A 26,816-nucleotide genomic window follows, 5' to 3' on the forward strand; every position below is an offset into this window, starting at 1 on the left:
GAACAAATTCATTGCTATAACTGTATAAAAAAAAGTGTTAACTAAAGTGTGGCTTAACTTTGTTAGTGTATCTAAATGTGCTAGCACATGTAAAACTACACCCCTCCTCCAAGTCTGACAAAGCTGCTGACCAAAGGTGTCTCTGTTGCTCATTCTTTCAGAGTGTAGGCACCCTAAAACATGGTGTGTTACTGGACATTTCACCAGGTGAAAACAAAGGGAAAAAAGCCTACAAAAAAACGAATGCAGCCACCACATCTAATGATTTGTAAGCTGTAATACATTACAATTTTGGTTTTGGGTTTAATACCACTTAAAGGAATCAGTAGGAATAAACTTCTTAAACAACAACAGCGGCCAAATTAATATGATTAGATCATCTAGCAGGGAAGGGAGATACAGATACGTTCTCTCTACAGTGGATCAGGTGGAGGGAGATGTGTCCTGCATCACATTGTTAAAATAACCAGCAAATTGCGTCACCACCACACCTAAGTGCTCATCCAGAGCAACTTTATTACATAAATAAACATTCCTCAGAAATGTTGCTGTATTCGTGTGATCTATAAAGTTGTTCTGATAAGCATTTAGATGTGCTGGTGACATTCTTTGCAGACTGGATCCCCTTGTGACAATGCCATTTGCCACTGCAGCACAAATGGTTTGACAGTCTTCCAGCTGTATGGAGTGCACCTAAACTACTACCTTATAATATTATAAAACCAAACTATACACACTGATCTGTCTTTAGTAAATTTCCCTTTTATTTGGTGGAATAGCTATACAATCCATAATGCAGAAGGTTTGGAAACTTGTGCGTTTATAATTGTATTCATAATTTGGTGCTCTGTTACATGGTTAGTCAGGCTGAAAAAAGTCCATCTAGTTCAGAAGCAGCAGACAGAAATGGCGCTTAGTGCTTTTAATTGAGACACGTACACACAATATTGATTAGGTAAAGAAAGTGAAAAAATTGACTTTCCAGGCACCAATCATAGAAAATAAACAATAACTTTTTATTAACAATTAATACATAAAGATAAACAACATTTAAAATACTGCAAAATAATTGCAATAGCAACTAAACCTCTCCAATATGGGTCATGAGTGTCAAAACCATGCTATAGGGGACATGTATGACTATAATAGATAATACCATTCAAATAAGGTCATTTGAATGGTATTATCTATTATAGTCATACATGTCCCCTATAGCATGGTTTTGACACTCATGACCCATATTGGAGAGGTTTAGTTGCTATTGCAATTATTTTGCAGTATTTTAAATGTTGTTTATCTTTATGTATTAATTGTTAATAAAAAGTTATTGTTTATTTTCTACGATTGGTGCCTGGAAAGTCAATTTTTTCACTTTCTTTATTTAATCAATTAACATTTAGGACCTTAGGCCCCCACATTTCCATCCTGTGTTGGTGCTTTGCTAACTCTTTGATTCAAAGTACACACTATAGAGGGATATGCTTTGTTCATATTTCATGTCTGAGGTTTACAACCACTTTAAGACAGAATCATTTCAGTTCTGCCAATCTTCAAAGCTGAGCTCCTCCATGCCTCTCATCAGTTTGGTTGCCCTTCTCTGCTCTTTCTCCAGTTCGTCGATATTGTTTTTGTGAACAGGTGCCCAAAACTGAACTGCATATTCCAGATGAGGTCTTACTAATGATTTGTACAGGGGCATACATTTATCTCAGGTTAAAATACATTACATGCATAAAATACTGACCCCCGTTTTGTTCTCAATGTAGAAGCATCATGCGGGCTTCTATAGTTAGCTAATGTCCTAGGTTAGAGCTAATGTCCTAGGTTAGAGCTAATGTCCTAGGTTAGAGCTAATGTCCTAGGTTAGACTCCGTTTCTCTGCGGGAAGAAATATTAGAGCAAGTTTTTAAAGAAAACTGTACCGAGAAGTACAGTGTGTTGCTACTGGCTTCCTTCAAAAATGAGTTGCTTGGCAGTCAATGACCTCAATTCGTTCTGAGTCCCCAACCTGCAGCAGGCATGCAGCAAGAGGAATGTCAGTGCTCCTGAGCTGAACAATTGCTCTCAAGTTACTAGATCAGCATGACAACTAGGAAACAAAGTATTTTCATAAGGAAAGGTCAGCAATGGCAGCCATATTTTTTTCAGAAAAGAAAAAAAGTGTTTGGATGGGGGGGGGGGGGGTTCTACCATTGCTGAGAGTAATTAAAACCTTTTATCCACATGATTTAGAGCATATATATATATATATATATATATATATATATATATATATATATATATATATATATATATATATATATATATATTATTTTTTTTTATTTTTTTTTCTGCTGCAACTGCTCGACCCACCCTGACAGTATTCTAAACTGTTCCAACTCCTGTCACTTTGAAGAATAATGTATATAAAGGTGTGTGAAATAAAAGAATTATGAATTCCTTACACTTATCAGAATACAAATGTTTTTCATAACCGGGATCCTTTACCAAAATCTACATTTCTAGCAAGCATGATATTGAAAAAAGCAGCTAAAATCATATTTTTAATATATTGCTTTTGTTGGCCCCAAAGTTTGCACAGGTTATTAAAAGTTTAAAGAATGTCTTATGCCTCGTACACACGAACGGACTTTCCGCCAACAAAACTGTGGAATTTTGTCCGAAGGGCATTGGCTCAAACTTGTCTTGCATACACACAGTCACACAAATGTTGGCCAACAATTACGAACGTAGTGACGTACTAGACATACTACGTGGTTTTTCAGCTCTTTAGTGCCACCCTTTGGGCTCCTTCTGCTAATTTCATGTTAGTAGAAGTTTGTTGAGTGTTGATTCGCGCTTTTCATTTCGCGCTTTTCAGTTTGTTTCTGAACGGCCATTCGTCAACCAGCCATGTTGCGGAGTCAGAGGAGATAAGGTGTTATTTATTATTGGCCTTGGAGTTATTGCTTTGACATTTTTTTTTGGTTGAATAATGATTTGATTTGGTATATTTTCTATATTTTTGGATGCATAGAATGCACTTTTTGGTTAAGTTCTATTGGCAGATAGCATGTCTAATTTTTTTTTTTTTTTTAATGCACAACAAAAAAATTGTTGAAAATAATACTTTGCTATGTGTTTTACTTCAAAAGGCAGTTACATTTCAAAAAATACAATGTAAAATTGACAAGGGATACAACATAGTTGTATCTTTGATCTTTTAAACTAGGAGATAATGGTGTTGTGGTAACTTGCATAAATAAAAAAAATAAATAAATCATAATAATATTATTCTTGATATCACTAGAAAAAAAAAGCCTTTGAAAAAATGTGTTTGCAATAACTCCATCAGTATCACCAGCAAAGCAGCTTCATTATTATCCCATTAAAGAAGAAGAGAATCGTGCGCTGCATTTGGAGATTTCATAATTTGCCACGTCACGAATGTTAATTCTCCATTACAAACGCTAGATTACAAGATTGACCGCTTCTGCTTCCGAGCATGCGTGTTTGTACTTTGGACTTTTGTCCGACAGACTTGTGTACACGCAATCAGAAAATCAGAGAACACACATTTGTTGGCTGAAAATCTGAAGACATGCTAGCCAACATTTGTTGGCGGAAAGTCTGACAACAAATGTCTGATGGAGCATACACACGGTCGGATTTTCCGCCAACAGCCTGACATCCAACATTTCCCATCGGAAAAACCGGTCGTGTGTACGGGGCTTAAGGGCCCTTTCAGACTGGGGCGGGCGGCGGCGGTAAAGCGCCGCTATTGTAAGCGGCGCTTTACCGTCAGTATGCGGCCGCTAGCGGGGGGGTTTTACCCCCCGCTAGCGGCCAAGAAATGGTTAAAAACCACCGCAAAGCGCCTCGGCGGTATAGCTGCGCCGTCCCATTGATTTCAATGGGCAGGAGCGGTGAAGGAGCGGTATACACTCCGCTCCTTCACCGTTCTGAAGATGCTGCTAGCAGAATTTTTTTTATCATCCTGCCAGCGCACCGTTCCAGTGTGAAAGCAGCGGCACTTTCGGGTCGCTTTGCAGGCGCTTCTATTAGCGCAATAGCGCCTGTAAACCGCCCCAGTGTGAAAGGACCCTAAGAGATGTATACACATTTTGCTTGTTCCCATGGAGCTAAAGCACACTAAGGGCAATTCTGAGATTGCACTGTAGAGAAAATGTCAGTACAAAGACAACAAGTAAAAGACACAATGATACAAAAGATGCTATCATTTTGGAAAAAGCAGCCAAAATCATATTATCAAACAGTATAGAGTAATGTCATTGGCCTCCGATATTTGTAGAGGCTATTGAAGTTTAAAGTGTCCAGTGGAGGTGTACACATTTTGCTTGTTTCCATGGAACTAAGGCACACTGAGGGCAGTTCTGTGACTGTTGTGTAGACAATACTTCAATAGAAAGACTAATGTCTTCCCTTTGGACATGATGGATGCTGTCATTTTACCGTCCTGACATAAAATATCAAATATATCACAAGATGTAATGCGTTTCCCAGTACTAGAACCATGCTAAGCCTGCTGGGTCCTCCTGAGTCTTTAGAATTAGGCTACATTCGCATGAGCGATTAGCACCAGGGAGAATGCCAGCAGCTGAAATCTGCTTATTCCTGCAGCTGTTTCTGCCAAGTTGAGCGGCTAGCTGCAGCTACCAAGCCCTGTACAATTCAATGACAGGTCAGCAACAGCCAAAGCAATCTGGGGCTGTCCTCACAGCCACCAATTACCTGCGGTGAAAGCTGCTGGAGGCACTATGTGTGCGTCAAGCAAAGATCACTGCAGCCAATTGCTGGCTCTGCAGACAGCCATGGATAGCTCTGAAAACTGGCAACCTCTCATTGAAGGGTACAAGGCTTGGTGGCTGCAGCTAGCCACTCACAGGTGCCAGAAACAGTTGCAAGAATCAGCAGATTCCTGCAACAGTTGTTTGCACTGGAGCTAGTCACCTGTGCGAATGCAGTCTTAAACGTTTATCTGCATCTATTAGCATGAGGTATTATTTATTGTCAAGAAGCAATGGAAGGTGGCAATTAATAAAATGCTCCCATATAGGAAAATGATCCATGACCACAGAGGTTGCTCAAAAAATGTCTGAAATTGTGGGGTGTGTGGCTGGTAGAATCTTCTACTTGCTGTCCATTAAATGCAGCTCCTTCGTGATTAGTGAGCTATTGTGTCTAATGCAGCGTACACACAAGCGGACTTTACGGCAGACTTTGTCCTGCGGACTTTTCAACGGACTTTATGACGGACTTTCCGAATGAACGGACTTGCCTACACACGATCAACCAAAGTTCGACGGATTCGTACATGATGACATACGACCGGACTAAAACAAGGAAGTTCATAGCCAGTAGCTAATAGCTGCCCTAGCGTCGGTTTTTGTCCGTCGGACTATCATACAGACGAGCGGACTTTTCGACCGGACTCGAGTCCGTCGGATAGATTTGAAACATGTTTCAAATATAAGTCCGTCAAACTTTTGAGAAAAAAAAAAGTCAGCTGGAGCCCACACACGATCGAATTGTCCGACGGACTCAGGTTCGGCGGATCAAGTATGCCGTAAAGTCCGGTCGTGTGTACGCGACATAAGGGTTTCTACTAAGTTCCAAATAGCCAATTTGAGACAACATACAACATTTTAGTTTTTATAGTTTACCAACCAAATATACTCTAAATATACTCTAGTAATATAAGCTTTTCTATATTATTTTGAGTAAGTACAAGTGTATGTGCATGTCTTTGTCACCATTGATGCTAGTACGTTATGCCCATTTCAATCTGATAAAAACTATTTTGGCTTACAAAATATCAAACATATCAGAAAACAAGAGTTACTTGCCTCATCTCTTTGTGCGCACCAGGGATTTGATCAAGAGCCATACGATAATATTTTATTGCTTTGGAATAGTTCTTCTGTTTCAGATAGATGTTGGCCATATTGACCTTCAACCGGCCTGTTAAGAGAAAAAAAAAAAAATCAATGGGAAGCACAAGTTTTCCCTTTACTGTCTAAGCAACCATTGGTATAAGGTGGACGCACAAAGTAAGAGAGACCCCTGGTGTATTCCTAGAGGAATTTGAGCTCCAAAGAAGACACTCAAAATTCTGAAGTTCAAGATGGGGCAGTTTTCCCATTCGGGTTTGGGAATGGCGAACAGTTTAGAGTAAAATACTTGAAAGCATTCTGTCACAGGAACTGGGGTAATAATACATCGGTCCAGAGGACCCAAGAAGGTTTGATGGAGATCTGCTAATCTGCGCAGTGAAACAGGAAGGCTGGAGTTGAGAAACCTGATAGCAAATCTCTGGATTCGCTCCTGTTCCACCTCTTGCAGCCAAGCATCTGAGATGCAAGCTGTCAAAAGTGTTAACAAACATGGCCCCACTATGGAAAGCACCTCCATGACAAGGAAGACTTGCCTGAGGATTTGGCAGACTTTGAGCCTGACAGCTTGCGGATGGACTGGGAGCAAAGCTTGGGGCGTTTCAACATAGGGGGTGTAGGAGCAGAGAAGTGAAATTGACAAATTCTTAACAGATGAGAGGAAGAAGATTTTGCAGTCTGCTTCCTAGGTTTCTTCTACTGAGGAAGATGGGTATTCTCTTGCCACCAGCAGCATCCTTGATAAAGGTATCAAGAGTATATCTGAAAAGATATTGTCCCTCCAAAGGCATGCAGATCAGATGCTTCTTGAATACTGGTCATGTGTACTGACAGGAGACCCATGAGAGGGAGAAGCCAGGAAGCTTCCATTCTATAATTAAAGGACCAACTGCAGCAGTGGTAAGATCTCTTGGATTTTGACCAGTCAGCCATTGTATGGCCCTTATAAGTCACATGCAAGAAAAAGAGGGTTTGGGACTTTAAATGAGGTAGATCTAGCATGGCTAAAAGATGAATCAATGTAACAAGACATGTTTTATTCATTAAAAAACATGACATGGCAATATGAGTACATACATACATAGTAAATAAGCATAACAATCGCATATTATTGACCAGATATTCATAAAAACTATTATAGCAACTTGGAGATGGCATATTGAGGTTTCTATCGGACAATTGTCCATAGTAAAGAATCGCTTGAAAAGCAACATAGTGGGGTAGCTTGGGAGTGGATGAAATAAAACCATCTAAAAAGAAAATGGTACATCAAAATTGGCCCGACGCACGTTTCGTGGTTTCCTACCACATCATCAGGGGCTAGTGCACCAATGTCTGTAAACAAGCATAAATAAATGATATGATCCAAACTTACCGTATTTTCCGGCATATAAGACGACCTTTTACACTTAAAAAAAAACAGGCAAGAATCGGGGGTCGTCTTATACCCCGGGTATCAAATGCAGTCGGCTGTATGTCAGCCTGTCGGATGTGCGGTAATTAGGGTTGTCCCGATACCACTTTTTTAGGACCGAGTACAGGTACCGATACTTTTTTTCAAGTACTCGCCGATACCGATTACCGATACTTTTTTTTTAATGTCACGTGACAGTGTTTTTTTTTTTCATTTTTTTTTTTTTTTTTTAACAGTGCTTGCTTTTTTTTTTTTTGGGGGGGGGGAGGGGGTGAACGTTGTATGTGTGTGTTATTTTTTTTTTTTTTTACAATTTTTATTTTTTACAATAATATTTCTTTTATTCTTTATTGTTTTTTTTTTTTTTTTTTTAATCAGCCCTTTTGGGGGGCTTTGGTGAGATATCAGGGGTCTTAACAGACCTCTGATATCTCCCCCTTGAGACAGAGAAAGAGACAGAGGATAGAGAATCCCCAGTCCCTTTCTCTGCAGCGTCAGCTGCACTGACAATGAATGGAGAGAAGACCACAGCTTCTCTCCATTCATAAACTGACACATCGTAATCACAGGAGATTACAATGTTTCAGTTATGTGAATGGACAGAGTCAGCTGACTCTATCCATACACAAAGGAAGGAGGAGGGGGAGGACGGAGGAACTGAGGGGGAGAACGGACGGGACAGATAAGAGCAGAACGGAGGGGACAGCTGAGAGGGACAGAGGAAAGGAGGGGGCACGGAGGAGGATGCAGTGACAGTCAGCTGTGAGCGATCACCGCTGTCTGTCACTAAAGCTGGTGAAAGCCGCTGGGGGAGAATCTTGTAACTCCCCCACGCGCCGATCACAGCTGACAGTTCAGGTATCGGGGGAGGCATCGGGAGCATTTGCCCGAGTACAAGTACTCGGGCAAATGCTCGGTATCGGTGCCGATACCGATACTAGTATCGGTATCGGGACAACCCTAGCGGTAATACTGTATGTAGCTTCGGCTACATACAGTATACACCGCTGAGCCAATCCTGCTGAGCGATGTATTCCAATAATGAATACAGAGTCTGCTTGGTAATGACCTCTTCCAATCCGAGCAGGCTTTGTATTCATTGATAGAATATATCGCTCACCGTGACTGGCTCAGCGCGGTATGGCGCCAAGAAGGAAATATAGGCAATATGAAGTCTCAGAAGGGGGGTCATCCTATACAGTGAGTATTATGCAAAAACTGTAGAAACACAGTAGAATCAGGGGGGGGCGTCTTATACGCCCGGTCGCCTTGTACACCAGAAAATACAGTACCCCCCAAACACAAGGGAGACTATATATGTAAAGGAGGGGAGAAATTAACTCATCCCACTAAGTACTTACATGTCAATTAAGTCTAGACCATGTGAACACTGAAAAGCATAGGCAGAGAGCCCAGCCAGGTGATTACCTAAAGCTGTGACAAAGAACCATGATCCACAGATCTGTGCAGTATGCTGCTGGAGGTGCTACCAAGAGAGCCAGCAGAGTGAAATGGGGATCCTTATGTGCTCAGCATGACCAAATGGGCTCTTCCCAGCATCACGCTGGCACAGCAAAAAAAGGAAGGGAGGCCCTCCTGCCAGAGCGACCAAAGCGAGCCATAACTGTTAGACACATCTCGCCATGTGCTGGCCACGATTGAAATCCCACTTATGCCAGCAACAGGATGCCCAGAGAGAGCGCCGTGTGCATGACGCGAGGAGGCGTGGCGCAGATGCGCAGTGGGTTTTATTTCATCCACTCCCAAGCTACCCCCACCATGTTGCTTTTCAAGCGATTCTTTACTATGGACAATTGTCCGATACCTCAATATGCCATCTCTAAGTTGCTATGATTGTTTTTATGAATATCTGGTCAATAATATGTGATTGTTATGCTTATTTACTATGTATGTACTCATATTGCCATATCATGTTTTTTAATAAATAAAACATGTCTTGTTACATTGACTCATCTTTTAGGCATGCTAGATCTACCTCATTTAAAGTCCCAAACTGTCTTTTTCTTGCATATAGATAGGGATGGAGCTTTGCAATCCCACACACCTCATTTTAAGTCCCAAACCCCCCTCTTTTTGTTTCCTTATAAGTCACAGACATAATAGAATAAGAGCAGGACCCACAAACAAGAACAGTGTTCCAGAAAGTGCTTCCAACTGCTCATCAGCTGGATACTTAAAAGACAGGTGCATCTTGCATCAGTATGAGAGTTGCTTTGTTAAGGTGGGACACTTCTGGATCCACAGTGAGGAATAGACAAATGGGTACAAGGTTAAGAAGAGCTTGGGGGAGCAAATAGTTTATTAGGGTGCACCTAATCTCCACAGTGGAATAGTTGGAACAGCAAGTACAAAGGGAAAGACCCACAACAGCACTGGAAAAAAAAAAAAAAAAACAGGGTGATCTGATAGTTTCAAAGTTGCACACCATATCTACTGTATAAGAGCTAAGGCAATCTCTTAATTTGGAAGTAAAGACAGTGAACTGTGAGCTCATTAGTCAAAGACTGGAGTGACTTGGAATCAGACGAGAGTTTCAGCATCTGATGGCTCAGAAGCTGTCAAGGCCATACGTAAATCAGATACCAGAGAAGATGCAGAAGCGCGTTTGTGAGTCAGCAAATCACAGGGTGATTTGGTCCTGCCTAACTGCAGTAAAAATCTCACCCACAAGGGCAGAGAAACTGTCCACTATCGACAGAGCTAAAAAGAGGACTCCAATGACAGATTAGACTCTAGGAGCAGAGGGTAACAGGATTCCAGGCTACAGGCCTTGAATGTACACTACGAGGAGCCATGGAGATATTACAGCACCCAATACAGCTGGACTGCTATTCCCCAACCACCCTATCCCCTCCCCTCACTTCTAGAATCAGACATGTTGCGACTATGTGGTGGCAAGCCAATGTAAATCTCAGGTTAACAAGTAAGGCCTCAGGCACTTAGAAATCCCAGACAGCTGGTAGCTACCAGCCACTGTACATGGGTAGCAAGAACAGAATAAAGGCTAAAGTTCCACAATGGATTTTTGCAAGCCATGAGCAGCAGCGGGGAAATGCTTCCTCGAGTGGTGTGTATGAGTTAAAGTGGTAGTAAAGAAAAAAATTTAAAAAAAACGCTGACAGGGCTTCCATCTTCACCTGGTCTACCTGCTTGGTTCACAGGCTCTGGCTGTTTGGATGGCTGAGCAGCGATGATGTCACTCCCACACATGCACACGGGAGCTGGACAGGCCTCTGAAGGGACAGCATGCCATCCATTCAGATCGCAATGCGCATGCGCTGGTGACATCGCCGGCTGCAGAAGTAGGGAATATCTCCTACATGGTGCATGTTGTGGAGATATTCCTTGCACTACCGCTTTAATAGCAGTAACCCCATCTGCTGAAAAACAGCAGAGAATTGCCAAGATGCCCAGAGACCTTTCTAACTGAGGTAGCTCCCAGTGCATGACCTGACTGCCTTATTTATAAAGTGAGTTTTCAGAGACAGTGCAAGCACTGAAGCAATGCCAGCGGCTCTGGACCTGGAAAGTGCTGAGCAGATGACTTCTACCAGAGTTGAGTCAGGAAAGTGCCCTTCGTGAAAACCAGTGTCTGAAGGTCACTTCCAGGTTATCCCTGCAATGTCGAGTCCAGAAGGATCTGAACTCCAAAAGCTGAGCTAAGGACAGCAACACTGGCAAACTGAAATGGAAGAGACAAGCTCCAGCAGTGATATAGACTCTTGATTCTAGAAGAAATTTTGAAGTGTAAGGAAAAAAAGGTGCTAGCAAAAATAAGTTGGTCTTGCACACAACAGAGTTGAAGTGAAGATCTCCAACATGGTTTTGGAAAAAACGAGTAGGAGGGGAGTAGAAGATAGAAGCCTACAATTTGTTTACCAGTGTCTAATGCTCCTTTAGGTGGCAGATTCACAAAGGTGAAGGACTTCCTGTGTCCTTCAGTGGCTGAGATAGAAAGCGGTTCAGTGTACTTGCCTATGCTGTATGGCAGAGTTTTGTAAATCTCAGAATTTGAGAAGTACAGAAGTATAAATCCTGTGGCAGGTAAACAGCTTCTGTATATGTATTTTCATCTGTATTTAGCTGTTCAGCTTTAAGTTATTAACCTCCTACAGACCAACCACTGTAAATATAAGGCCTGTCCACTCCCTCCCATGTCCTCCAGGAACTGAGGTCCTCGACTCAGTGCATCATAGATAAAATTTACAGTGTGGCTCTATACCAAGTGATCATTGTGACCAATCACGGCGCCACAGAATGTAAAACACAGGCTGCAGTTAGCAGCCGTTTCATACTTACTGACCAGTGATCAAGAAGCACTGTTTGCTTGGTATGTAAAAGCCTCTTAACCACCAGCCAGCATCAGTTAAATCCAGTATAGGGACAACAATATTAAATTCTTCCCCCCTACTGTCATTCATCCCTCTCCTGTATATAGCTGCCCCTTGAAGTCTCTGATCTGACCTGTAGATTAACAGCTCACCTATCTTAGCATCTGTACACTAACCTGCTCAACTTTTCCCTCATTTCCCAAACACTGTGTTATAAAAAAGAAGTGAGATCACTTTGGGGTGTCTATTTTCCAAAAAAGGGGACATTTTGGGGTTTTCATACTGTCCTGGCATTTTTATCTTCTATGTTTTAAAACAGAGTGTAAGGATACCATTTTTTTGGTCTTTTCTCCTTTATATAGTAAAAAAAATAAGCCCCCAAGGATTATTAAACACCAACAAATAACAGCTCTATCATTCACAAAAAAATAGGATTTTTATAACAGCTTACCTGTAAAATCCTTTTCTTGGTGTACATCATGGGACACAGAGCCTTAAGTAATTAGTTAATGGGTTATAGGCTACCTTCAGGTGTTGACACTGGTAAACCCAATCAAGGACGTTTACTCCCTGTATAACCCCTCCTCCTTCCAGGAGCACATCAGTTTTTGTAGCAAAGCAACATACTTAAATCCCAAAAAAGAGGGGAGGGACCTCTGTGTACTCCAAGAAAAGGATTTTACAGGTAAGCTGTTAAAAAATCTTATTTTCTTTATCGTACATCATGGTACACAGCGCCTTAAGTAATTACTTAATGGGACGTCCCATAGCAATGCTACTTGAGGGGAGGGAGACACAACCCGCAGGGTTCCCCCAGACTTGAGGATCTATACTGGTGCCTGCAGCACACTGCACCCGATGGCGATATCCTCATACCTCCTTACATCCACCTGATAAAATTTTGTGAATGTATGCACTGAAGACCAAGTTGCAGCCTTACAGACCTGAGCCATGGAGGCCTGGTGACCCACTGCCCAAGAAGCACTAACCGACCTGGTAGAGTGCGCCCTAACTTGAAACGGGGGAATCTTACCCCTTAAATCATAGGTTTGAATTATCACTTGTCGAACACACTTAGCAACAGTGGATTTTGACGCTGCCTGTCCTTTCTTAGGACCCTCTGGCAGAATAAATAAGACATCGGTCTTACGAATCTGAGCAGTTGCCTTTAAATAGATTTTCACTGCTCTCTCCACATCAAGACAATGTAGCGACATTTCTTCCCTGGAACATGGTTTTGGAAAAAACGATAGCAGGACAATATATCTTGGCTCAGGTGAAAACCTGAGACCACTTTTGGCAAAAAGCCTGGACTAGGGCGTAACACCACTCTGTCCTCATGAAAAATCAAATATGGCTCTTTACAAGAAAGAGCAGCCAATTCCGAAACCCTCCTTGCTGAGGATATAGCAACCAAAAATATCAACTTCCTTGTCAAAAGGACTAAGGGAATATGTTGTATCGGTTCAAATGGCTGTTTTTGTAACACAGACAAAACTAAGTTCAAGACACAAGGGTTCAAGGGAGGTTTGACAGGCGGAATAAGCCACGTCACCCCTTGTATAAAACCCCAGGACTAAAGAATGAGTAGCAAGTGGTCTTTTGAAATAAGACCGATAAAGCTGAGACTTGGCCTTTAATAGTACTCAAGGCCAATTTCATTTCTACCCCTAATTGTAGAAAGGTAAGAATTCTCAGAGGGTACCAACCCTTGGATTCACACCAGGAAACCAGGAAACATAAGCCCTCCAGACTCTATAATATATAGTTCTGGAGGCTGGCTTCCTTGCATTAATCAGGGTAGAGATAACTGACCCAGAAAGCCCGCGTTTCTTCAGAAATTTAGAGACCGTAAGGTAGGATGGAATATCGGTCCCTGTGAGAGCAGATCTGCCCGTAATGGGGGGACCATGGGCCCTCCACTGCCATCTTTACGATTTCTGCATACCATGACCTTCAGGGCCATGCTGGTGCCACCAGAATTACCGGCTTTCTTTCCAGCTTGATCCCGCAAAGAAGTCGAGGTAGCAACTGAATAGGGGGGAATGCATAGATCAGTGAGAACTGATTCCATGGGGTCACCAACGAATCAGTTCCACATGTGAATGGATCCCATGTTCTGGCCACAAAGTTGAATAACTTCATGTTGAACCTGGACGCTAGAAGATTTACGTCCGGAGTCCCCCATCTTTAGCAAACAGCCCGAAATATGTCGGGGTGAAGAGACCATTCCGCTGGGAATAACTGCTGGCGACTCAAGTAGTCCGCCTGCCAATTCTCTACTCCCGGAATGAAGACTGCGGATAGGCACGGAACATTCCTTTCTGCCCAAGTTAGAATATGGTTCACCTCTCTCTGCGCTGAGAGACTTTCGGTGCCCCCTTGGTGATTGATATAGGCCACAGCTGTGGCATTGTCGAATTGAATCCTGAAAGGACAATCCCGTAACCTAAAAGTCCAGGTCTTTGGAGCCAGACGTACTGCACGAATTTCTGGGATATTGATGGACAAGGTTCTTTTCAGTTCTTGACCACTGTCCCTGGACAGTTGTCTTTTCTAGTACTGCTCCCCAGCCTTAAAGGCTGGCATCTGTCGTTACCACTTTCCAGATGACTGGTCTGAAGGATTTTCCTTTTAGCAGATTCTGGGTTAGTAACCACCAAGTGATTCTATGGGACACTCTTGGGGACAGCTCCATTGGCAAGTCTAAAGCTTGAATTGTTTTGTTCCAAGCAGACAGGATACTGTTTTACAACAGTCTTAAATTAAACTGGGCATAGGGAACTGCTTAGAATGAAGCCACCATGGTTCCTAGCAACCTCATGCAAAGGCGAATGGAGGGATTGCCATTTGACCTGACCATACGCACTAACTCTCTTGTGGAGTTGATCTTAGCCTGAGGCAAGAACACCTTTTCCTGGGCTGTGTCTATGATCAGACCCAAGTACTCCAGCTTTTTTAGCGGTATTAAGCAAGATTTCTCTAGGTTGAGAATCCAACCCAACTCTTCAGATAGTTTGTTTGTAGTGCGTACGCTTTGCCCCAAATGAGCCACTGAATGATCTATTAGTAATAGATCGTCTAGGTACGCTACAACTGTTATGCCCTGTGCCCTTAACCTGGCTAGAGGTGGGGGCAGCACTTTGGTGAACACCCCAGGTGCTGTGGCTAGCCTGAACCGCAGGGCTACAAATTGAAAATGTTGTTGTTCTAACTCAAACCGCAGAAACTATTGATGAGTGGGAAATACAGGGACATGCAGATATGCATCCCTGATGTCGATTGATGCCAGGAGTTCTCCTTCTAGAAGGATAGAAACTGACCTGATCGTCTCCATGCGAAAGGAGTGGGTCTTTATATTGTAAAGCGCTGCGTAAACTGTTGGCGCTATATAAATCCTGAATAATAATAATAATAATAATCTTCAGGAACTGATTTAGATTTCTTAGATCTAGACTGGGTCGGACATCTCCATTTACTTTCGGCACCATAAAAAAGTTTGAATAAAATCCCAAACCTTGCTCTTTTGTGGGGATCTGTATGATCACTCCTTGAGATATTAATCGGTCTAGTGCCTGAAACAGAGATTGTCTTTTATCTGGATCTTTGGGAACGCTTGACCTCAGGAAGCGAGACGGTGGAAAGTCCCGAAATTCCAGCTTGTACCCCAGCGTTACCATGGAGATGACTCATCTGTCCTGAATTTCTTCTTTTCAGACTTCTGAAAACTGCAGAAGTCTTCCCCCCACCTTGGTGAGGGGGGTTTCCCTCTTCATAATGAGGCTTGTGCGCGGTGTTTTCGGGTCCACCGACTTAACACGAGAGGGGGGGAGCAGGGATCCATCCGCCACTGCGCGATCACCCTCTGGTCCCATCAGGGGGGGAGAAGAAAACATTTTTGAAGCTTTTTTTTTTTACCTTGCAAAGTCTCCCTCCACACGCTGATGCAACCAGACACGGACTGAGCTTACAGTGAAGACAACAGAGTAAGGTATGTACATAGACTCTCTCTAGTGGAGAATTAAGGCATGACAAATTTTTTTCTCCAATGGAAGAAATACATAGATGTTTTTAATACCTAAGTTTCTTCCCTTACCTTATCCTTTGCTGAATTAACAGATAATCCAATCTTCACCCATCACGGTGGGCTGCGTAGCAAACCTTCAAGGACTGGGTCCCTAAAATGGGGTTCCAACTGCCTTGGACCTGTTAAGAGCACCCCATCAGGAAGTTTAGGTAATGTAACAAGACCTAAGCCCTGGGTTCCAGCCCTACAAAGAGAGGTGTTACAGGCAAAACCTCGTGCTTCGTATACAAGGCCCCAGGTACCATCCCTTTTGGCCTCAATGGCACTTTGGATGGATCTGGTCTTTGGAGGCTATTTAAATCCAGCATGGATCCCTCCTGGAGCTCCTCAGAGCACATCTTCACTCGTGACCAACGCCTTTAGACACTGGTGAAAAAAACTGATGTGCTCCCGGAAGGAGGAGGGGTTATATAGGGAGTAAATTTCCTTGATTGGGTTTACCAGTGTCAACACCTGAAGGTAGCCCATAACCCATTAAGTAATTACTTAAGGCTCTGTGTCCCATGATGTACGATAAAGAAATATCAAAGTAATTTGGGTAAAGTGTTGCAAGACAAGTAATTGTCAGACAAATCATCACAGTGCTGACAACTGAAACATGACCTGGATAGGATGGGGGTGAAACATGCCGGTACTGAGGAGGTTACACTAACACAACATTATACAGACTCTTCAAGACTGGCTGAAGACAGAACACAGGAAAACAGAACTAGCAATGTTTAGGTTTTTTTTTTTTTTATTATCACATACTTAGATCAGTTTCACAACCACATTTTCAATTAAATGAAAACATTCCTAAACGTTACCAGTTTTGTTTTCCATCCTGTGTGTCTCCACATTCCTGAGGCTGAAAGTCCCACCAATCCAAATTACACACAGTGCTATCGTTGTCTTCTCCTGACACGAAGAACTGCCCAAGTATTTCACCTTTCATGCAGGAAATCCAAAATAAACCCAAACTACAGGAAAACAACTTTATTTTCACGGACATGAGCAAAACGTGTTTAGAATGACCTAAAGGGGATGTTTATGAATATTTTAGTTTTAGGACTTAGCAAGGCATTTTAGTTGATTTGATTGTAGCCGTATTAGTGCAATTGTGACAGAGAAAATTGAGTACTGTCCGTGATCCTTTTTTTATTTGCACTAACATACAATTTTTCAGGACAAGCTTTCGGGGTATATCCCCTTCTTCAAGGTCCAAGCAGTACTGATTCACAAATTTTTAAGCAGAATGTTAAAGAAGAAGAAAAAAAAAAAAAAAGAGAAAACCAAACACATACAAATCAATGGTAATAAAGATAGCAGCAGAGTTAGTGAGATAAGACAGAGGGAGAGCTCATCATCACTCTGATTATGAAGTCACAAATAATGGTAGCAAACCCTGCAATAAAAAAAACGCTGCAAACTATGCAACCAGATAAATCTATCCAAAAGTGTTACACACACAAATGGGACCTTCAATATCATGGGATCTTACAGCTGTACCTCAAGTAATGTTGTGTACCTCATCCAATGCAAAAGGTGCAGCAAAGGATCTTATGTTGGTGAAACAGGACAGAAGTTGCAAGCGAGGATGAATTTGCACAGACATACCATCAAAGAACATAAAGAAGACAGTTTATGCACACCTGTGGGACATTATTTCTCACAATCGGACCACACTATAGAAGACCTCAATGTCTTAGTTCTTAAAGGGAATTTCAGAACTATCCAGGAAAGGAAAACGTTTGAACTAAGAATGATACTTCTTTTTGACACGAAGAATAATGGCCTGAATTTAGATATTGGTTTCCTTACACATTATGCTAAAGTTTTACGACCGCTCTGTGACTAGCATCCCCCCCTGCATTCCCCCCTAGCTCTCCCTCTGTCTTATCTCACTAACTCTGCTGCTATCTTTATTACCATTGATTTGTATGTGTTTGGTTTTCTCTTTTTTTTCTTTTTTTTTTTTCTTCTTCTTTAACATTCTGCTTAAAAATTTGTGAATCAGTACTGCTTGGACCTTGAAGAAGGGGACATACCCCGAAAGCTTGTCCTGAAAAATTGTATGTTAGTGCAAATAAAAAAAGTATCACGGACAGTACTCAATTTTCCAAGGCATTTTAGAGAACTCAGGCAGTTCATAAAAGTCCCTGCCCACAAAAGGAGTTTACAATGAATTGTAATTACCAAAGTTATACTGATATGAACTCTTTAGGCCAGTATGGACAGGAGCAAAATGAACTCAGAATAGATCACAGAAGAAAACTAGATCACCCCCAGGAAACTCACACAAAGAGTGAAAACATATAAACTCTATGAAGATAGCGTTCCTGGTGGGAAATGAACCAAGACAAGGGTCCTGACCACTAAGGGCTTATAAGGTCATTAGAGAATGTTAAACAGCTGTTTAGCTTAGGATTGGGGAACTTTGGATTACTTATTTGAAGGCCCCCCTACATGACTCTAGCTGACACTCTTTGGCCAGGACAAAGTTGATTTGCCAGAACCGATTTCCCCAGTTGATCACTTATTTCCCCCATAATATAATGGCTCCTGTAGCCCTCTTCCTTTCTCAAGCATAAGCACAGGCATGCAAGTTAGCACAATGAGTCTGGTTTTAGACATTTAAACCCAACCACTGGCTAATATCTGCAGGAAGCTTGCAATGTATGTAAACACCAACAATGAACTTCTCTTATCCGCTCCTGTTTGGTCTGTTAAACATACATAAGGCTTTACCTCATTTCCCCTGTGACAAATCTGCATTTTCCTTCATTCATAATATAAGAAAGAAATCATGCCACTTTTATGTGTCATTTGTGAAAGTAGATAACCTGTATCTGTAGGCACGAATGGAATGAAGATGTAACGTAATATTGGGAAAAAAAGTAACCAATTTTCATGGGATATACAGTACTATTTCACAAGACTGTATATGTGAACTGTTCTGCCCACCTTGGAATTTGTAATTCTGACACCAGTGGAGAGTTTATTTGCAGTTTATTTAACCACCGCCCACTTTAGCCAAATGACTGCTACAGCGCAGGCTTCCAGTGCCAGAAGGGCATCAATCGATGTCCCCCCGTGATCGCGCAGTGGCGGCAGGCACCGTGATAGCCGAGTCCTCCTGACTCAGGTGATCACAGAACAGGGAAAAGGGCCAATCCCAGCGGGCCCTTTACCACGTGATCGGCTGACAGCCAATGACAGCTGATCACGGAAGTAGACAGAAGCAGGTTATCATTTTTTTATCTCCTCACAATCAGCGTAAGGAGAGAAGCAGAAATACGGCAACCAGCTTCTGTTACAGGGACATCGGTCCCTGCCTCGGTGTACACCAGTGCCACCTATCAGTGCCGCCAATCAGTGTCCATCAATGCTGCCAATCAGAGCCCATCAGTGTCCCCTGTCAGTACTGCCTATCTGTGTCCATCAGTGACACCTCTCAGTGCCACCTCTTAGTGCCCATCAGTGCTACCTATCAAAGCTCATTAGTGCCACCTATCGGAGCCCATCAGTGCCTCCTTATCAGTGCCGCCTCATCAATGCCGCTTCATCAGTGCCACCTATCAGTGCCCATCAGTGCAGCCTCATCAGCTCACATCAGTGAAGGAGAAAATGTACCTGTTTGCTAAATTTTATAACAAACTATAAAAAAAAAAACGAAAAACAAAAAAACAAAAAAAAAAACCCAGTGGTGATTAAATACCACCAAAAGAAAGCTCTAGTTGTGTGAAGAAAATGCTAAAAATGTTTGTGTTGCATGACCGCCCAATTGTCCTTTAAAGTGCGACAGCTCTGAAAGCTGAAAATTGGCCCGGGCAGGAAGAGGGTATAAATGCCCAGTAGGCAAGTGGTTAAAAAAAAAAAGTTAATAAAAAGGCACATACCTGCATGGCTGAACATTTTATTTTTCACAATCACTATATACGTATTCAAGGCTTCTGTATACATCTCGTTGTTGGAGTACTGGGTGGCCAGGTTTAACAGCACCTGTTATACATTTAAGAACAATAAATTAACCGGCAGTTATAAGTAAGGAAGAATGTTTTGATAGTTATGATAGTTATGATGACATACGCCATCCTAGGTAGATGTGTGAGTGTGTGCAGGGGGAATATAGATAGTTATCAAAGGTTATCAGTAACCCTCCACATATTCACATGTCAGCTATAACTACTCCGTGGCAGACAGGAAGTAGAATTCTAAGGCGTGGTTTCTAGCAAGTGAGTTACAGCTTTCAGTTTCTATTGGTTGGTCCTCGGTAAAGAGTTACTTTTAGGGCTGCAACTAATGATTATTTTAAAGCGGGGGTCCACCTATCTATCATTTTTTTTTTTTTTTGAGTTCATTCACAAACTTTTCTTCTCAGCATTACATACTCACATATTGTGTGTAATATGTCCGCCTGTGTCAGATTTCCTCGGAAAGAATAACTTATATTATTCACTGCAGGCAGTTTCCATCTTCATTGTGGGCATTTGAAGCCCACAAGCATTTATTTCCTGGATGTGGTGAATGCTGTACTCCCAGCATTCACCGCTCGTTCCCGCACATGCTCAGTGGCATCCTGGGAAGCCTGAGACTAGCTCCCAGGAGTCTGGGAGAGGCTAGAAACACGCCTACTCCCACGGGAGGAGAACCAGGAAGTGCAAAGAAGAATAGAAAAATAAAAGGTAATTACGGTGATTTAAATTTTTTTAAACGGCATGTCAGCATCTAGGCAAGGAAGAGAATACATACAGATATTGTTCAAAATTTGGGTGGAACCCCGCTTTAATAATCAATTAGTTGGCCAATTATTGTTTTGCATAATCACATAAAAACCTCAAAAAAGTATGGTGTATAATTTAATATGTAAAGTTTAAAAAAAAAAGACAATTTATTCTTGAATATCTCTATGCAGTGGTAAATATAAATAATCAGCTATATCCGTTAGGTAATAAAATATCTAACCTACTCTGAATAACAAACAGAGAGATGTATATACTATTAGAGGTTGAATCTGGTACATACTGTATTATTAGACTCAGATCACAATTTTTGCCTCGATAGCAAGCCATAAAGTATAGTAAAAAGCGCAACTATAGCAAGGTAAAAACAACTTCTGCCTTTAGAATCACTCACTTCCTTCTCCTGTCTAGGACTACATGTCCCACAAGGAATTGCTTCTCACATATTCACAAGTTCAGACATTTATGTATGGACGGTGTACTGAGCTGTATGTGTGCTGCACTGTGTATACTGATATGTATGAATGGTGTACTGAGCTGTATGTGTGCTGCACAGTGTATACTGACATGTATGAATGGTGTACTGAGCTGTATGTGTGCTGCACTGTATTTTCCGGTATTTAAACAAATAATGTATTCTGTATGTAGGCCAACTAATTGGCTGACCAACTAATCAATTATGAAAATAGTTGACAACAAATAATCGATTATGTCGATTAGTTGTTTCAGCCCTAGTTACTTTCATATTAAATACAGGAGTTTATGGAACTCATAACAAAGCTTAAAAGAGAAGTTAAGGATTTTTTTAACTAGTTAGATGCAGCATCGATCGGATGATGTATCTGTCCCCTACTGGCTCTAAGGCTGAGAACCGAGTGATCAAATACTGTTGATCGCTCAGTTCTCAGTGCTTCATTAACAAAGAGCTGGTGACTGTCAGTTACCACTGCCTGCTCTACCCCTGCCCCCCCCCCCCCCCCCCCGTGCGCACAATGGAGTGCTGGGCTGTGGAGCGGGTGAGGGCGGCTGGTGGAGGCTCTCAGCGGATCGCTGACAGGCTGATCTGGGTGCTTGTGCAGGCTCCTGGGTGGATCCTGACCATATGGTCTTCTGACAATGGGTCACAGGAGTCCAGCACAAACTTTGGCTGTACTTTTCCTTTAAAACAAATGACATAAGAGGACACATTCTGATATCGTGTAGGTTTATGGATGTCTACTGTCCTGACTTAAAGTTCTTTTTACTTGCACTAGAAAATGGACATCTGGAATCTGATTGGTTGCTCCATGCACCCTTGCAGCCTCATGCATACACCATATCTATTATATATAAGATCAATCTATCTGTACATACTGAATATGTCAAGTCCAGGTTAATACTCTCCGGGGACAGTGTCTGCTCTCTCTGTCTGACCAAAACTCTCTCCTTTCTCCCAGCTTCCTTTGCTTTGTCCAGGGCCTAATAAAGCAGAAGGAGAATATTAGTATATTATACACAGCTCAGACAGAATAGGAAAGTGCAATATAAATATAAACTCACCGTTTTTAAATCTCCATTGCTGTTAGCAATACAACTTTCTTCGATTAATTCATTAACTTGTTTCTCTAATTGTCTAATCTTTTCCTCTGGTCTAAAAGAAATATGAAGACTCATAATCTGGTAAAGCAGAAAGTCTCAACAATATAGATAAAAAAATGTCTATGTTTATTTACATCTGTATAAAATTTGCTATCAAATGATCAATGCAAGAATTAGCAGAATGCAAGAATTAGCAGAATGCTTAAAGGGAAGGCAACAGAAATCTAGAAGTACTTCATTGCAAAGGCATGTCAAAACAGCACCCCCTTGTGTTTGTTAAACATCACAGCTCTATTGTTCACTTTCAACAGTTGCAGAATACATACAGTACATACATACATACATACATGGTGCCTCAGGAAATAATTCCCTGGTATCTGTTACTATCTTTACCTTAACCCCCTCTTTTAAAAATTAATTAACACGCCAGTGAGATTATTACCAGTGAGCATTTACGTGTATCTTATACTAAAACAGTTTTCTTGGTTTGTCCTGGTGACCACTCTCACTGGGACTCTATCCATATTTTAAACAAAACAGTTTTCCCGGGGGCGTGGCCTGGTCGGGCATGTGAGCGGTCGCACTGCACGAAGCTCCCGCTAGTGATCCTTCACCGATCCTGATCCCGCCACAGATCCGAACCGGAACCTGCACCGCGGACTCACCTGGCTCACCCGGACAGCTGCCGAACGACGACCGGAGCCTGTGGGAGCCCTTGATGACCCGAAAGGGAGGAAAGGAAGCCGCGGCCGTGGCGGCCATGGAGAGCCAAGATGGCGCCGGAATTCCTCAGCCTCAGCGTACAGCACGAGGCGCCAACAGAATGCAGGAGGGGACCGGTAAGTCACACAAGCCTCCCAAACAACATGGAGCGGAGCAGACTAAAGATATGCTCTACTACGCACAGAAAATGCAGGAGTCGCAGCACTTGTTCCCCTCACAGTCACAGCTAACAGATATTGGGCATAATGGAACAAATGGCGCCCCTGTGGAGGGTTGATACACTGCCATTAGAGAGCTCCCCAGTACCCACTCCTGATTTGTTTGAGACATCGCAAGATGAGACACAACAGCCCACACTGACTGAGATCCTGCGTGCGGTGCATCGATGCACGGCTTCGGTAGAGGGTTTAAAGGTGCAGCTTGGGGGCCTCACTGAAACTGTCACTGATGAGACATGATTTCCAGAAAATCAGGGAGAGGACCACGGCGGTGGAGGGCAGGATAAGGGAGGTGGAAGATTTGTTATCCCCCCTTAATAGAGACACCAGATTCGCTTTACAACAATCAGCACAAGCTAACGCCAAAACAGATGATATTGAGAACCGTCTCAGACAGAACAATGTCCATATCGTCGGGCTCCCAGAGAGGGTCGAGTGTCGGGACCCCATGGCATTTGTGGAAACATGGCTTCAGGACATATTTGGCAAAGAGGCCTTCACGTCGCTGTTCGCAGTGGAGCGAGCACACCGCACACCTCCTAGGCCTCTTCCCCCTGGCAACCCACCGAGATCTATGTTGGCCAGGCTTTTGAATTATAAAGACAGGGAGATTATACTTGGACTGGCAAGAGAGAGAGGAGCAGTTCACTATAATGGGACAAAAATCTCCTTCTATCCTGATTTTTCAGCGGAGGTACAACGCAAAAGGGCTAAGTTTGCTGACGTGAAGAAACGCCTGCAGAAAATTCAGATCAACTATGCTATGCTGTACCCTGCTAAACTACGGATCACGGCCAGGGGGCAATCCACTTTCTTTGAATCGGCTCTGGAGGCATCTGCATGGCTGGACCGAAATGAACAAAATCTCAGGAGGCTCCGAGAAGCAGACAGGGGAGATTGAAGTTTCCCTGGCATCATGTCAGGTCCGGTATGTAATAGACGGACTGCTTTTCCTATGTTCTTTCTTCAATAATTGCATATCGCTATATGGCGGAATACAGTTTACCATTCCCCATATTCTAGCGCTTGTCTAGAGCTTTGTAAGTTGTCACTGGATTAACCTGAAGCTCGAGTCGAGGTGGGGAAGACGAGCCCACGAGGAGTCACAAATTTACAAATTTACAGTTTGCCCATGTTAAAAGGGCTGGTTACTTGGTGCCCTGTTGGCACGAATTCTCTAAATATATCTTGGCGTGAGGCTGGAGGGCAGAAGAAGGGCTATGCCTTACGTGGGTATGCTGATTGCACCCAACAGATCAGTTCTGACCAGTTCTTCAATTGTTTGATCACCGCACAACCACGCTATACTTTGATTTTTATTATCCACAGCTGTTATTGCCATACTACGCTGCCAAGCTACGCCGAGATACTGGAACTTTGCATGCATGACATCTTTGTTGCCCTGTGGGTGCCTGGGTCAGGGGTGGCAGGCGATATGGATCCTGAACGCATTAACCCACCACAACCATCATGGCCACTACTCCAATAGTGACTTGGAACGTCCGTGGTGTTCTCGACCCGCTGAAACACACAATAACTGCCTGTTTGAAGAAGTTCCACTCTGCTATAGTGGGTCTTCAAGAGACACACCTTACGAAGGACACAACTGATTTTTTACGGTATTCCTGGGTGGGCAAGGCCTACCACTCCACTCACACCGCGTATTCGCGGGGGGTGAGTGTGCTGGTACACAAATCCTTGGCTTACCAGGAATTAGATGCAATTACAGACCCTCTAGGTAGATACGTATTTTTGTATTGCAAACTGTTCACAGTAACTATGATAATTGCTTTTGTTTACATTCCACCTCCATTCTCTAGAGAGGTTTTACAACTTCTCTTGTCGTACTTGGGTGATAAACCTGATGCGCCCATGCTGATCATAGGTGACTTTAATAGTTACCTGGACCCCAGACTGGATAGGCATCCTCCGGCCCAGCCCCCAACAGGGAACAGGGGCACTATTTTGAGCCGGTTGCTGCTTGAGGTGGGCTGGACAGATGTCTGGAGGGCCAAACACCCAAATGTCAACCCGTCCTTTAGCAACTCTACCTAGGGCACCGTGGAAATTGAACGCCCTTTGGCTGAAGCTTTTTACTTCACATGAAAGGGTAGTAAAACAGATTGAACACTACTTTAGAGACAACCATATGCACAGCAATTTGATGTTGCGTTGGGATGCTTTTAAGGCATGCCTAAGGGGTACGTTTATAGCCGAAATTGCTGCAGTTAAGCGGGACTCATCAGCGGGACCAGGTGAGACGGCTTGAACTGGCTTATGTGTTGGATCCATCAGAGACTGCGAGGGAGGTATGGATCTCGGTCCAGGCTTCCTTGGACCGGGTGCGATCATCCACCGCGGAACGCAAAAGATTCTTTACGAAACAAGCATTCTATGAAGAGGGGGAAAAAACAGATAGAATGCTGCCGAGGATTGCCAGATCTCAGCAATCTTCGCCAGCCATAGGAGCGTTACGCAGCTCCCAGGGACACTTGGTCAATGACCCTGAACGAATAATGGAGGAACTGGCTACCTTTTATTCAAAACTTTATGATTCATGTGATAATTTCAGTGATGATGAGCTGGAGAGGTATATGGGTGGAATGATCCTTCCGACTCTGACTCAGGAGGAATCCATGGAGTTGGAGGCACCATTCACATTGGAGGAGCTGGGTGAGGCTTCGGCCTCCTTCTCCACGGGCAAGGCGCCGGGGGATGATGGGATCCCTATGGAGGTCTACACCCAATATGGAGAAGTGATACTGCCCAAATTACTTGAGGTCTTTAATGCTTCATTTAAAATCGGGGAAGTTACCTACTACCATGACGAGGGCCAATATAATTTTACTACTTAAAGCAGGTAAAGACCCATTGGATCCTAGTTCGTACAGGCCCATATCGCTTTTGCAGAGTGATGTCAAAATACTAGCCAAAGTAATGGCCATGAGGGTCAACAAAATAATTAGGTCCATTATCCACCCAGACCAGGCAGGCTTTATGCCGTGAACATCCACTGCGACAAATCTAAGACGCCTACGGCTGGCGGTATCTGTGGGCTGTGCTGGCCAAATTTGGGTTTGGCCCCAGATTTATCAGGTGGGTGAGACTGCTGTACGACACACCACATGCCGCCATACGCATGTCAGACAGGATTTCTCATGCCTTTGCGCTGGGCAGGGGGACTAGGCAGGGATGTCCCCTGTCCCCCCTTCTCTTTGCTCTGGCCATAGAGCCTCTTGCGGCGCAGGTTAGGAATTGCACACAAATAAAGGGATTCCGCTACGGTGAAATGCAGGAGAAAATGAGGCTTTATGCTGATGACATGCTTCTCTTTTTGGAGGACGTGAAAGAATCCCTCAATAATAAAATGTCCCTTATTACAGAGTTTGGCCACTTTTCAGGTCTCACAATAAACTGGTCCAAATCAGTACTAATGCTTCAGGACGGCGCTCATGAGGCGAGTGTAGGGCAGGTTTGCCCAGTCCCCATGGTGACCTCCTTCAAATACCTGGGCATTATGGTCTCCCCCAAACCAATAGAATTTTTCAAGTTGAACATATACCCCATGCTAACTCGTTTTAGAGATAAAATAAAGGTTTGGAATAAACTTAAAATGTCACTGGCAGGTAAAACGAATCTTATTAAGATGATTTTGATGCCACAACTCCTTTACATGCTTCATAACACCCCGGTGGTTATCACCCTGAAGATTTTCAGAGTGGTAAACTCCCTGTTCAGGCGGTTACTGTGGCACACTAAATCCCCCCGGATTAGATTGGAGCAGCTGCAGCGTCCAAAAGAGGGGGGGGCCTCGCCCTCCCCAACCCTTGGG

At 43.0% G+C, this 26,816-nt stretch overlaps 1 protein-coding gene across 4 annotated transcripts in view; it reads right to left on the reverse strand.

Annotated features, from left to right (window-relative positions):
- The window catches only part of IFT88 (intraflagellar transport 88), a 142,042-nt gene that overhangs the window by 86,225 nt on the left and 29,001 nt on the right, over positions 1–26,816 (reverse strand). For all 4 annotated transcript variants that reach the window (XM_073613459.1, XM_073613457.1, XM_073613458.1 and 1 more), the window contains exons 8-11: positions 22,005–22,095; positions 21,819–21,923; positions 19,623–19,725; positions 5,847–5,961 (exon numbers count right to left, since the gene is read on the reverse strand). In XM_073613459.1, coding sequence (XP_073469560.1) covers positions 5,847–5,961; positions 19,623–19,725; positions 21,819–21,923; positions 22,005–22,095 — 414 coding nt within the window. The remainder of the gene's footprint in view (positions 1–5,846; positions 5,962–19,622; positions 19,726–21,818; positions 21,924–22,004; positions 22,096–26,816) is intronic.

The sequence above is a fragment of the Aquarana catesbeiana genome, linkage group LG02, assembly GCF_042186555.1.
Source record: "Aquarana catesbeiana isolate 2022-GZ linkage group LG02, ASM4218655v1, whole genome shotgun sequence".
Lineage (NCBI taxonomy): Eukaryota > Metazoa > Chordata > Amphibia > Anura > Ranidae > Aquarana > Aquarana catesbeiana.